The sequence below is a fragment of the Colossoma macropomum genome, unplaced genomic scaffold (genome assembly GCF_904425465.1).
Source record: "Colossoma macropomum unplaced genomic scaffold, Colossoma_macropomum, whole genome shotgun sequence".
Classification (NCBI taxonomy): domain Eukaryota; kingdom Metazoa; phylum Chordata; class Actinopteri; order Characiformes; family Serrasalmidae; genus Colossoma; species Colossoma macropomum.
Genome location: NW_023494803.1, coordinates 2202509 through 2216346, shown reverse-complemented (window position 1 = coordinate 2216346; position 13838 = coordinate 2202509). Strand labels below are relative to the sequence as shown.

At 39.7% G+C, this 13838-nt stretch overlaps 1 protein-coding gene across 1 annotated transcript in view; it reads right to left on the bottom strand.

Moving 5' to 3' along the window:
* Window positions 1-13838, bottom strand: part of spata17 (spermatogenesis associated 17) — a 69101-nt gene that overhangs the window by 25905 nt on the left and 29358 nt on the right. Inside the window, exons 8-9 of the mRNA XM_036593531.1 lie at window positions 8266-8414; window positions 7-139 (exon numbers count right to left, since the gene is read on the bottom strand). Of these exons, the coding sequence (XP_036449424.1) occupies window positions 7-139; window positions 8266-8414 (282 nt within the window). The remainder of the gene's footprint in view (window positions 1-6; window positions 140-8265; window positions 8415-13838) is intronic.

Sequence of the window (13838 nt, the reverse complement as noted above, 5' to 3'; positions counted from 1 at the left end):
TTGTACCTTTTTCGTCTCAAGCTGGCTCCTGTTCTCCTCTCGGAAGTGCTTTGTCCCGTACTCCGTCTGCTGATATGGAGAGGCAGCGTGGAGCAGAGGTTCATACTTTTTGTTTGGGGCCTTCGAGAAAGGCAGAAATCTATATGGCCAAGAGAAGAAAAACCAATAAATAGAAGTCAGTCCTTTACAAAAATCACCTCTTGCCGACTTCTTTTGAAACCTTCTAAGTAATGTTTGATTTTCAAAGTCTCGTTTCAATGAAATACGGAAAAATGAAAACGTTTTCAAAGGTACATTAGGTACATTTAGCAAAATTCAGCTTCATATTCATTAAAGGATGCATTGACTGCTTAAAACATGATACAGTTAGTGTTATAGAAGTTACAGTTACAGAAGTTTTATGGCTTCTTTGTCATTTTCTGTTGAAAATCAATTTGTCTGGAAATAAATTAAATGAAAGGTCTCTGACTTTTCAGAAACAAAGGCAGAAAAATGCCGTAGAAGCTAAACTGTTGGTTATTGACACAAGCAAATTTTCCAAAAATGTTTGGTTTTCAGAGTTTATTTTCAATGAAATAAGAAAAAAAGGTTTTGTCAACAAAAGCGCCGTTTCCTAATCCTTTAAGTTTATCTGGCAATGCTCAGCTTCATGCCTCATGTTCAGTAAAGCGCCTTTCTTAGTATGAAGAGTGGGTCTTGCCTAAATAATGATAACAGTTTTGTTTTCTATAGTGTTAAAATCACATATTGACCTTTCACAGTCAAAATGGCTGTTTTGTACAGGAAATGAAACAAATGCCTCCAATCAAATCTACCAGGGTTTCATTTGTGCCACTTTCACTCTTCCATCCTTCTAATCTTAAAACCAAGAAGCTGTGTCCTCCCAACAAAAGCTGTTTTCAAAGGCATCACTGACAGTATGACCCCCTTCAAAGAGACACTATCATTTACACGAGCAGCTACCCAAACACGCCTTAACAGCCTCGCTGATTAATACATGGTTAAAATGGCTAAAGGAGATACTTCTGACAGATAAGATATAAGATAATCCACTTGTATTAGGAAGAAAGAGTCAAAGGAAAATAAGAGGAAAAAAGGAGTTTTTAAACTGGAGTTCAAAAAATTATGAACAGACGCAGAGAAAATGGGACTCAACACTGTGAGAGGAAAACTCAACACTGTGGGTCTGAAAGGATGTGAAAGGATGTGCAGTTAACAGTAAATAGACAATCTGGACCACTGAAACTGGAGAAAGGCTTCATGGACTGATGAGTCTAAGTTTCTAATTGGGATTATATTATTTGAGTGTTTTTTATATATATATATATATATATATATATATATATATATATATATATATATGTATGTGTGTGTGTGTGTGTGTATATATGTATATGTAAAATTGATTATTGTATTGATATTTGACATTATACCTAGTTGTTCTGGCTTCTCTGCTTCCATGTAATTTTCTGTTAAACATGTTAAACAAATGTAAATTAATTAAATTAAAGGGTGGTCTCTGTCTTTTGAGCAATATTGTAATGTTTTCAAAACATGTAAAAAAAAAACAAACAAAAACAGAAAAAAACCTGTTTGACTAAGTAACAGTTCCTGATTGAACTGTGTGTGGGATATAAAATATCATCACACTCTTCAAAATAAAGGTGCCCAAAAAGGTTCTTTGGAGCAACACCACAGAACACTAATACCATAGAGCCACTTTTGGTTTCCTAAACTCAGTTAAAGCCACTCCACTGAAAAGTTATTATAACCAAAAAATTAAAAATGAAAGAACCATTAATTGTTAAGAGTGCAGATGAAAATTCCGCATTGCTAGGGCTCAGAATTCCAGCTGTCAGCACACTCCATTAACCATCCCAGTAAGAATTTAATCTGAGTTTGTGATGCCCTCTGGTCCTTGCTAGTGCGTCCACTCACTGCTAATGTCTCTAGTTCTCCAACAGACAGTGGATATAACACTTACACACCACCACGTCTGTTCATCCCTCCCTTGAAAGCGCAACTCATTCTGGTCCAAAACGGAACGGCTTCTTAATCGCTTGATTTCTTGTGGGTTTCAGAGTCGTCTGTGTGTTTGTTGGGCACTTGTTCAATGCAAATGGCTGTTACTTAGGAAAAATGCCAGATGTTAATTACAGCGAGGTTGATTTTGTAAATTGCACCCAAGACACGTTGCCTGGAGGAAGATTTATCCGGCGCAGTACAAGAGGTGTCTGCACGAGCCTGGCTAAACGTCCTCTGGGCATTGGCTTGGCTCATCACAAAACAAACAAACAACCAACAATCCTGCCACTTCCTGGGAGCCCAATCTGCAATAAAAGGCCTTTTTATTCCTGCCGCTTGTCATATTCATCGCTTTTTTATGATGATATGACCACGAGCGCAGGTGGGAACGTGTACATTTTAATGCAATCAAAGCAGAGAGATATGGAAAGTGTACTAATAATAGTTCCATCTGGCAAACCGAGCCGTACAAACACTGAATGTGCCAACACGGCATTGTCTTTGAGCAGCGGGGAAAAAAATAAATAAAAAGAGCAAACCTTTTTCTGGAAACACCTTGTAAAAGTTAAGCTTTCTATAAATCATCCCTGGCATATGAATACCTCACGGTTGCCTTTTTCTGCTGCAGTTAATCGCACAAGGGGGAGAGAGAGAGAAATACTTCACTTGACAATTAATTTAGCAAATAAACAAACTGCAGAAGAATCGTCATTCTTTTCTTACTCTCCTCCCTGCACGCCTAAAGAAAACAAACAGAAAAATGAGGCCATTATTTACTAGAGAGATGGTGTATAATAACAATAGACTAATAAACTAGCAGAAATAACTGATAAATTGTTGACGGGATGGGGAACAAAAAAAGTTAGCATCAAACACAGCGCTGGCCCTTTAAATAATGGGCCGGTCTCGCACACGCACATCCTTCCCCACTAGAGACACCGGGCTCTCCGGCAAGACAGATTACAGTGCAAGCCATGCTAATGTGCACATGGGACGGACATCGCGAAGCAAAAATTAATGTGGCCCCAATGTCCCCGAATACACAATGCTTCTGCTGCTAGCCGGCTGTTTCACTTACTGCTTTCATTGCCTCCGAATTGCATTTTAATAGGCTAGTTTTTATTCATTCAAAGCCATTAAGGCAAGTTTGACTTCTCGCAGGGGATCTTTTGGCAGTGCGGACCAGTGCCCAGTGACAACACACCGGGCAGTCGGCGAACGGGGGGGGGGAGGTGGAGAGGAAAGAACTGCCAGATGAGTGTGAGTGTGTATGAGTGGAGTTTTATTCTCTCCTTCTCATTTATGACTGTGCATTGAGAGCAGAAGGGATTCTCAAACACAGCAGGGTTGGGCAATATGACAGTATGTTGTTGTGATAAATTACATAACAATATGCTTCCCTTAGTATATCACGGGCATCGTCAGTACTTCTACAACACTGAACTACCAATTGCAAACAGCTTGTAAATGATGGCCAGAGTATTAGAGATGCACTCAAATTTCTTGAAAGAGAAAAAAGAAGTTTAACAAAAAAATACATTAATAAATTAATAAACAAATTATTTGAATGATGAAAATGGGAAACAATAATTAAAGATGCTAGTTTTTTCTTCATGCTCCTGCGACAGTCAGCGTAGAACAGCTCAAACATTTTGAGCAGCAGAAGATCAACAGTGGAAAAAATATTGGCCTAGTGGAACATCATAAGTGATGTCACGCTGAACATGCACAAAGAATATAGGTAGAACTTTGTGAAGATAGCTGGACTCTCCCAGCGACTCCCAGAAACTTGAAAGCCTGGTGATGGTTAGATTTATTTAATATATTTACATTTAATTTGCTTGCTTTCTTTTTATACTCGCTGACTGGTACAACTGCAATTATAATCTCTTGATATTTACGTGTTTGATTCCAGTTGATTTTTGTTCTGTTTGCTGACTTTTGCACTTTGTTTTGCAACTGTAGCCCAGAAACTGAACCGTGAAAGGTGAACATTACACCTCTACTCATTTTCTTATTTTATTAATTTATTTTAGTAGTGGTTTTATTTTGCCTTCCATTCCATTCATTTATTAAAGTTACTTTCCTTAAATATTAAAATAATCATAGTTTCATATCACTGTAAGAAATAAAGTGTTTGAGAAAGAAAGTAACCAGGTAGTCTTTTGAGCGTTTTTTACCCATATATTGAGTTAATTAAAACATTTCAATTTCAAACAAATTTAAATAATAATAACAATAATAATAATAATAATTTTATTTATATAGCACTTTTCATGCTGGTGGCAGCTCAAAGTGCTTTACAGACAGGTGATAAAACATAACCCTTAATGAACAATATATTATACACTATATGGCCAAAAATATGTAAACACCTGTCCTACTTATATACCTATAATTATACAGACACTGGCAATATAATGGGCTGTAATGAAGAGCTCAGTGACTTTAAATCTGGCACTGTCATAGGACGCCAAACTCTTGCCATGCTACATCTGTCCTGGTCAACAGTAAGAGCTATGATTCCAAAACAGGAGTGGTAGCGGCAGACGGCCCGGCGTGTGCTGAAGCGCGTAGCATGTAAAATTCACCAGTCCTCTGTTGCATCAGTCACTACAGAGTTCCAAACCGCTTCTGGAAGAAACACCAGCAGAACTGAGCATCAGGAGCTTCAGGAAATGGGTTTGTGTAGCTGAGCAGTTGCACAAGCCTAAGATCACTATGAGCACCAACCGTCAGCTGGAGTGGTGTAAATCAGCCGCCACTGGACTCAGTGGAAACGTGTTCTCTGGAGTGATGAATCAGCTTCACTATCTGGCAGTCTGATGGATGAGTCAGGGTTCGGTGGATGCCAGGAGAACGCAAACCACTACAAAGCACAAAGCCAACAGCAGAGTTTGGTGGAGGAGGAATAACGGTCTGTGGCTGTTTGTTAGGGTTTGGGCTACAGCCCTTAGTTCCAATGGACTCCAGTGAAGCGTGATGTTAACGCTACAGCACACAAAGACATTTCAGACAATTATATGCTTCCAACTTTGTGGTTTCCTGCTCCAGCATGACTGAGCCCCAGTGCAGCAGAGTCCATAAAGATATGATTTGATGAGTCTGGTGTGGAGGAACTCCAGTGGCCTGCACAGAGCCCAGACTTCAGCCCCACTGAACACCTTTGGGATAAACTAGAATCTCAATTGCAAGCCAGGCCGTCTCGTCCAGTCTTGTGGAAAGCCTTCCCAGAAGAGCAGTAGAGTGGAGGCTGTTACATATGCAAATGAGGGATGAGGGCTCCATATTAATGCCCATGGTTTTGGAATGGGATGTCCAACAAGCTCATATAGGCGTAATGGTCAGGTGTCCACATACGTATGGCTATACAGCGTATTTCCGGAAAACCAATAGGTATGCAATTAAAAAAAAAAAAATATGGATATGCTTAGTTTGGCAAGATACACAAAACATAATGACTCCATAATGACAATCAAATACATCCCATTTAACTCAGAAGAGCTAGGCTAGAAGTCTTCTAGACTCATTTAACCCATTTAAAACTGCTTAAGTATCAAAGTAAAAACTTCAGAATCCAAACACTTACAAGCGCTGTTGAGTCATCAGGCAGCTTTTAAATGTCGAACCCACATCGAAATCTTCCAGTGCGCTTAATTCATCGTAATCCACCCAATATTATCTACATGAGAGGCAGAGTGGACTTCATTTAGAGGGGAAATTAAGCTGGTGGCAGAGAAAAAAGGAGCAGCAACTTTTAGGTGGCTCTTTGAAACATTTCAGCGTAAATTAGTGAGAAAAGAGCGAGCCGGATGCCAGATCAAACGCGGTCTAATCGCGCTTCGCCATGCCCCGGAGACGCCACATGTATAATACGATTTGCACAGTAACTACCTCTCCTATTACAGCCTGTTTGGAGCGCTCCGTGTTAATGGGGTTAGCTAATTTACTGTTTAAAGTTGGCGCAAAAAAGGGGGCCGTCCTTAATAATAAACGCTGCACACTACGCTTGTAATTGAAATAAATGGAAGGGCTTTCAAACCAAGATGCTACTGTTAAAGTAATATTGTTTAAAATATGTTATTATGATAATCCGCTGTAATAATTATATTCTGGAGAGAAGTGCTAATAATGTTTGGGTGAGGATGAAATGCGGTGGAGGATCTGAGTGTGGGGGGATATTAATAGCCATTGAGGCCGTGTTTTATCCAAAAGTGCGGATGTTTTCTCGCTAACTTGTTTAGATGTGACCCCTTCTGAGTGCCGACCATCTGCTCTGAGGCTTGAGAGGATATTGCTGGAGACATTAACTCAGAGTGTGAAATCTTTTAGCTTCAAAGACAACAAAGACTGAGCCACTGAAAACTGTACTTGGAGTCCTGATTTATGAAATGTGAATATCAAATGTAGAGTAATTCACACTATCTGAGCAAACACTGAACACTTTATAACAGGAGTGCTGGATCTTGTGTTTTCTTGGAGCACTGTGGCATTCTGTGTATAAAGAGTAGGAATATACGGATATGGATATCAATATTATTGATGGAAAGCATTTCAAAAGAAAGTATGATTTACAAAACGAAGTGTACTGGATTTTTGTCACCGTAGGTGCACTGAAAAAAAAAAAAACATGTAGAGTGACTTTATACTGTGATGTAGCTGCATTCAGCTGTACACTTACAGTAACAAGCTGTAATTAAAATTAAATATTGCAATTGTCTGTATTTTTACATAACAACTGTGTAAAACTCTGTCGGAACAAAAAAGTTACTTTGCAAGAGAAGTAAAAAACATTAAGTTTCAGTGTAAGTTAATGTAACAAGGTTTTATTCTGACAGCAACTATGTACATGTATGTGTTTATTTACATGTTTATTTATAACAAACCTCAGTGGCCCAGTATTTACACAATCAAATAAAAAACTGAAATCCAGTATAAAATTTTAAAGTTTTTAAAAGACCAAAATACATTTTTTAGCTAAAATGTTTGCACCTTTTTAACTCCCAGTTGCTGTCATATCCCAGAACACTGTGCGGTACAACTCAGTGTCAACCTTACAGTAATTTTTTGTGTGATTACAAAACCTTAAGATTCTTGATTTCACAGTAAAATGAAAAAATAGTGTTATATAGTAATAATTAACTGGGTGAACAAGCAAGTCAACATTAATAAGTGTTTAAATGGCACCGTTTCTATTCTGGCAGCTGTGCATAACTGTTTGATATGAAGAAAGCTGCAGGAGTCTGTTTTATCTCGGCCGTCTTTGTGGAGAGGTGTGAACTGTTTTCACAGCAGGGGGCTCTCACCCCCCCTTTCACCCCTCATTGCTCACTAGCAGCTCGACATAGATTCACACACAGAGGACCAACAGTGTCCTAATTAATCTGATAACAAAGATACAGTTTGATTAAATGAATTAAAATATCGGAGCTGATTTCCATCCTGTGCCTTGTTGTGTCCACTATGAATACCAAAAATGTTTTCATCATTAAAAGAAGCTCATACTTCAATTTATAGACAGATAAAAACTCTGAAGATGAATCATAAGTGCTGGTGATCTATACCACAATATTGCTATTGCCAAAAAATCAGAAAACAACAAAACATTTAAGTTCAAACTTACTGCACATGAAAACTATTTCCTTTCTGTAAATGCGATTTGTGTGGTTACCACTCACAATACTGTGGCTTCCCTTTGGTGCTATAATTAAGAGAATAAATCAGACATTCTATTTGAGTAACAGTACAGAGGAGGAAAGGGTTGATTAACCTTACGGAGGCAAATTTAAATATCATCTGATTCCCTGATACTGTGATATATATATAGATAAGATTGTGATACTGAATTTTATCATCACTGTCTGGATTTATGGGTCATGGTTTGTTTTGCATACACATTTATGCTTACCTAACCTGAACCTCCAGTGTTCTGTACGTGGTGCTGTGGTGTTAGAGATGTTATTTAATTGAATGAGTTTAAAAAGAACTTAAACATCAAACACTAGTGATTATACATGTCAGTGCATGAGCCAATGCAAAGGACCATCAACTGTGATTTAAATGCTGGACTGTATCTGCACATCAACATGTGCTCCAACTTAAAAGCAAGCAGTCTATGGCACAGTTACATCACTTGCTTTGTCAAATGTCGGTATCTTTCCCTCAGTTTAAAAAAGCTTTGTCTTAACGCTGCACAGACGCATGTATGTGTGCATGTTTCCCTGCGTGTGTGTGACTTACGGGTGGTCGATGAGGCGAGTCCTCCACTCCTGCCGCCGGAGCTCCTCTCTGGCCTCCTCCAGGGCTGTGATGGATGTGGCCACGCGCAGGCTGGGCTCCAGGGGCCGGTAGCGCTGCTGCTGCACCTCCACAGCTGGCCGGAAGGGCCCCTGACAGGTACGGGGAGGGATAAGGTAAATGTTTTATTGCCCACGCCCGCCCGCCTCGTTATTGATGAGGCCCTCGGGCAGCCAACTGGCCCCCCGGCTCCCGCAAACTCCACTGCTGTTTTGGCTCGGATGCTAAAGCTCAGCGGCAACAACGCTGATGGCACGACGGCGATAAGCGTGACGGCAGCCTGATATGAGGCAGGGTGCTGAAAGGCTACGGTGGAGACTTTTAGGACATGTCTTGGTGTCTAATGGAAAAAACAAAGCTGCAAATCCACCACAGCACTGACTGAATTTTGACCTTTAGTTAGTTAGTAATCATAAAAACATGGTGTGGTTTGATATTCATAATCTGATGCTGCACTTAGATTCTTTACATGGACCACATTTGACTTCATGTCATATCGTACTCTGTAGCGCAAGATTTCATTATATTCTATAGTGCAATATCAGTTTGACAGCATGCACTGCACAAATACATCAAACAACTATTAGCAATCCTCCCAAGGTGACAAAGAAATGCACTGATCTAGAGGCTAATAAGAACAGAGATAAATATTTGGTTTCACCACTCTGGGGGGAGATCAGGGGGTTAAAAACCATTTCAAACAGCCAGGCCTCATGTCTCCACCCCAAAACTTTCAGAAATTCCTCCCATCTTCAAAATACATCATCTGAGGGTTTTTTCTAGTCTTTGAATCGAAAAATCTCGACAGTGGCACCACTGTAGGAGGTGAATAGGCACGTTTACAATGTGTAACAGTGGTAATCGATGTTATTTTGGCCGGGTGCTTCTTAACATTGTGAATACAGTTTTCTTTGTGGAAAGAGAAACATTTACTGCCACTTTCTCATTTACTGACATTGAAACAAACAAGTTAAAAGTGCAGACTTGAACCTGTGGATACGATGCAAATCAAATGTGAATGTAATTAACTGAGTAAATCACTATGAAATTCATGATGTAGATATGAAAATACAGTTGAAAAGTGGTGCAAAAACAGGACTGCTAAAGGTTAAAAAAGTAAAGTCTGATCCAAAGCTTCATCTCGTCTTATTTCAGTGAACACATTGCATCAGTTTAGAATTTGAGGTTCAGTGCAGTTTCGAGATGTTGAGGGTCAAAGATTTCAAAATAGTAAAACTCGTATGTGGTACAATCACCTTTATACCCTAAAACAAAGTAACTGCCTTGAGATGGTTTTGACCACTGAACATATTAAAATCATACGATAGTCTTTTCTCAAAAGAACCAAAGGTTGAACCTTTTAAAAGTTCCCTTTAACTCTAGAATTATAAGGTTTTATCTCGCTGCTGTCTCACTCTCTCTGTCCTATTTGTGTGCACTGTTGTTGTTGTTGTTTATCTTTCTCTTGGCTGTTTCACTGCCACTGTCTCACTGCCACTGTCTCACTGCCACTGTCTCACTGCGGTGGTGTTTCTGAAATTAAATGTTTATAATGAACTTCTGCCACATATTTTAGCTTGATAGCTTTTCAGAGTAGTTTTGCTAATTAAGCTGGATATTAGTTCGCTAGCTGGAAGGAAAGTTTAGCTACTTTTAACATTTAATTTTTAAGCAACTAAGAACTTCCAAAGACTTCCATATTAGCTGATCAATGACTGATCCTTGCATTCAGCCTTTGGTTATATAGTTCTCTGTTTTGTAGAGATGATAATTTCACTAGCTGGCTACCAATTTGACTAGCAAACATTAATAACCGCTAGCTGAATACTTGCTACTACATTGGATAAATAATGTTTTTTGCAGTAGTTGATCAGTTTTGCTACCCTTTCATCTTACATTTCGCTACTATGACTTCTAGTCATGCACTGATACCTTTTTTTGCAGATCAAGTATGAGTACGATTCTCAGTTCTCCCCGATACGACACCGTAATGAATTACCTACTTAGAATGAAGTAGTTGTTAGAGTAAACTGTGCAATGAACCTTAATGGTTAAATCATTAAAATCTAGCTGATCTAAACGATGTGCCTTAGCTAGCTATGCTAACCTAAATCAGTTACCTTGGACTGAGTAGCGCTGCAGTAGAGAAGAGCGGGTTTTGTTCGACCTCAGAAAAGCACTTCTGTACCGCTGTAAGTAAAGTATGTTTCATGGTTTTGTTCTCTTCATATCTCTCTTTTAAGAGAGCAGCACAGTGACAGCAGGAAACACATTCGAGGCTAATCCGAGGAGCTCACGTTTTGTGTTGTTGAAGTATTTTGGCTGTTAAATTTAGTTAAATGTCTTCTCAAGCCAGACTTGCACTCTGTACGAAAACGCTTGGTCCATGCTACATGAAACACAGCGTCTACAGACGGCTCTGACTACAGACAATTTCAAATATAGCTGTTACTGAGCTACAGCAGTGCTGCTAACTCCTAAAACCAGGCAGTGTTGTACAGTACAGTCTCTCTATAGCCTGTTTTACAAAGACAGTTTTAAAAAATCAATGTTTTAATGTTTGTATCTCACAATTCTATTCAGTCAAACAGAGTATATTCAGCGTATGTGGACTTTGGTAGCAAATGTCGACTTTTTCACCTCTGTTTTGTTAGCCTACGAGTCTCCAGTTGTTTTGGGGAAGCGGTTTTAACTGCACTTGTGTGTTTAAAAACAGCCTAAAATGGCACAGTCCACTCCTGTCGGGAACTTGCCAGGGCTAAATGTTTAAAGTGACCAGTGACTTTGTGTTTAACCACCGCAAGGTCAGTAACACTTCTCTGTGTGAGCAGACCCTCGTTCACTGCCAGCTTGAGTCATTTGTTCATTAGCGCAGTGTATACTTGGGTTGCACTGCATGGTATCAGCTGGTATTGGATGTTGATATCAGCGCATTTTATGAGGTCAAGTACGAGTAAATGAGCACGGTATCAAGCTGATATGCGATACCAGTATCGGTATCAACACATGCCTAATGATTTCTTACTAAACTGTTTAAAAATACTAAAGTCCCAGTTAACTGGGCTTCATAGCTAAGCTCACTGCTGAGCCTGATTAGTTATCCCATATTCATCAACTGCACTGATTGGGCTATAACACCTTATAATGGCAACTTTCAAGAAGTACCTTATATTTAAAAAATAAACAAATAAATAATCGGCACTAAGTGATGAACTACAAGCACGTGACTCAATTTTGGCTAATAGAACCTCATCATTCTGGGCCCATTATATGTTGTATCATATACATAGGCAGGTAGCTGAGTGCACAGGTGTGCTATGAAATGACATGAAGGACTCAATAGCAGATGGTCAGCAATCTTGCTTTGCTCAGAGATAGAAAGCTGCTCTAGAGTCCAGATCCCTGCTGGCCAACAGCACCTTGTAGTGCAGCTCTATGCATGTAGAAGAAATGTTGCTCTTTGTTTCTTAATGTGACCTTCAGACATTGTTGTTTTTAATTCATGCTGGACCAAACGCTCCCTGCCCTTGATACTATCGAGCCCAGATCAGCACCCGGCGCTGACCAATCCCCTCGCTTCCCCAAATGGCACACATAATCAATCTATCACTCCCCGATGCTTATCACTGGGGGGGTGCAAAGAGAGAGAGAGGGGTTTGTTCCAGGGTCTTTGTAAGGGTAAAATGTAGATAAATAATGCATCTTCATCTATTGCACATTGTCTGGAAGGGGTGGCTTTTTTTTCTTTTAATAATGACTTCCCACTAAACGGGCCCAGCTGGAGCCAGAGCCTGCCCAGGGTGAAGAACTCAGGCTCTAATAAAAAGAAATGACTCACGCCTCATTTCTGCTCACTTATGTTTTACATTAATAGAAACCAATAATAGGAACCAGTTACCATAAAAGTCATGGACCGTAAATAACACAAATGGCAAATACGTATCATCAAATTCTCTCTTGCAGCTGGACAAGATGACATGCCAGATTTGGAAGTACTTAAAGAAATTCTTTATCGGGAGCCCTTTAAATGCGTCTGTATTCCCTTGCCGAGAGCCCCTTGATGGGATTCACTGAATAAAAAGCGCCCGGTTGACAGGCGTGCTTATCACCGGTTATCTGTCTGTCTAAATGCTTTGGTGCTATCCAGGGGAGAGGGGAGGCGTGCTTAATGACGTTATTCTTCTTTACGGCGAGTTTTCAAAAACAATTTCATACGAGCTGTAAATCTCAGCTTTAATTGTCGTTATCTCAGAATCTCCTTTGATAATTGTCATTAAACTCTGCCATCTATCTGCATTTGTTTTATTAGCGGAGTTGCGGGAGGGACTTGGCAAACAGAGTGCTTACTCGCACACATTTGAATACAAAGTGTTGGAAGCTGACGCAAGAGCGGACGAGTTTTACAAAGAACAATAACTCAACTAGTGTGGGGCTTTTGAACTTTTCATTAAAATTAAAAGAAATAAAAAAACCCAGCTAATATATGGTGTGTGTGCACTGCTGTGAGTCACCCTGTAAAGCCTGAAACAGTCATTTAAGTCAATGGTGTCAGACCGCATCAGTCTTTACCTATTAACATCATGAACACAGGTTCATAAAGAAGATCCAGCTCGATGTTTACATCTCAAACGCAAAATCAACATTATACTGATGAAGATAACAGTAGTAGATAATTCACTCACATCCTCCAAAAACACGTCCTTCACCAAGATTTCACTTTGAGTTCTCTTTGTCACTCTTTCAACTCGCAATCATCAGATTCAACCACTCAGGAAAGAGTCTGAAGCACAACCGATGTTACAAACGTTCTTCCACACATTGAGTGCAATTACACATTTCCACCAGAGAGGTCTCCAAATCCCCAAATCTTACGTAGTGTTTAAAGAAATATGCCTAAAATGCTAAAAAGGGCTAGTTAGCATTGGGCAAAAGACGTCATGCTAACCGGACCCACTAGCTTTCAGTCTTTAGCTCAGTCTGAAACTGCCCTACATTAAATAGTGCACTATTATGGGGTTCTGCCATTTTGTAGTGTTGTCACAGTGGAAAACATAGTACATAAGGTTCAGTACACTCAAACAATCCCAGAATGCACTGCAGTAAGCAGTGTACAACCAACGTACCTTAGGGGATAGGGGTTACCCATAATGCACTGCAGTGTTTGTTTTGGAGATTCACACACAACTTCTCTGAGTAGGATTAGCTACAATGGCAGCGTCTCCACAGCCCTGTTACAGATGTAGTTATGCTCTTCTACTGTGCAGCCAAACTGGTGGTTATACTGGACTGGTGGCCTGTCGGCCTTACAGTGTTAATGTGATGGAATCTGTTGTCGTACAGTACTGAGCAAACCTGTATAACGTAGTTAAGCAGTAGAACACAGAGGGAGTGTGTTATCACGAAATAACATCACGGCTGTGATTTGGTCGCCGTAGATCATCACAGCCGTGATGTTATTGTCGATAACACACTCCTCGAGTGTTCTATTGCTTTAATACAACAGTTAAATAAATAAA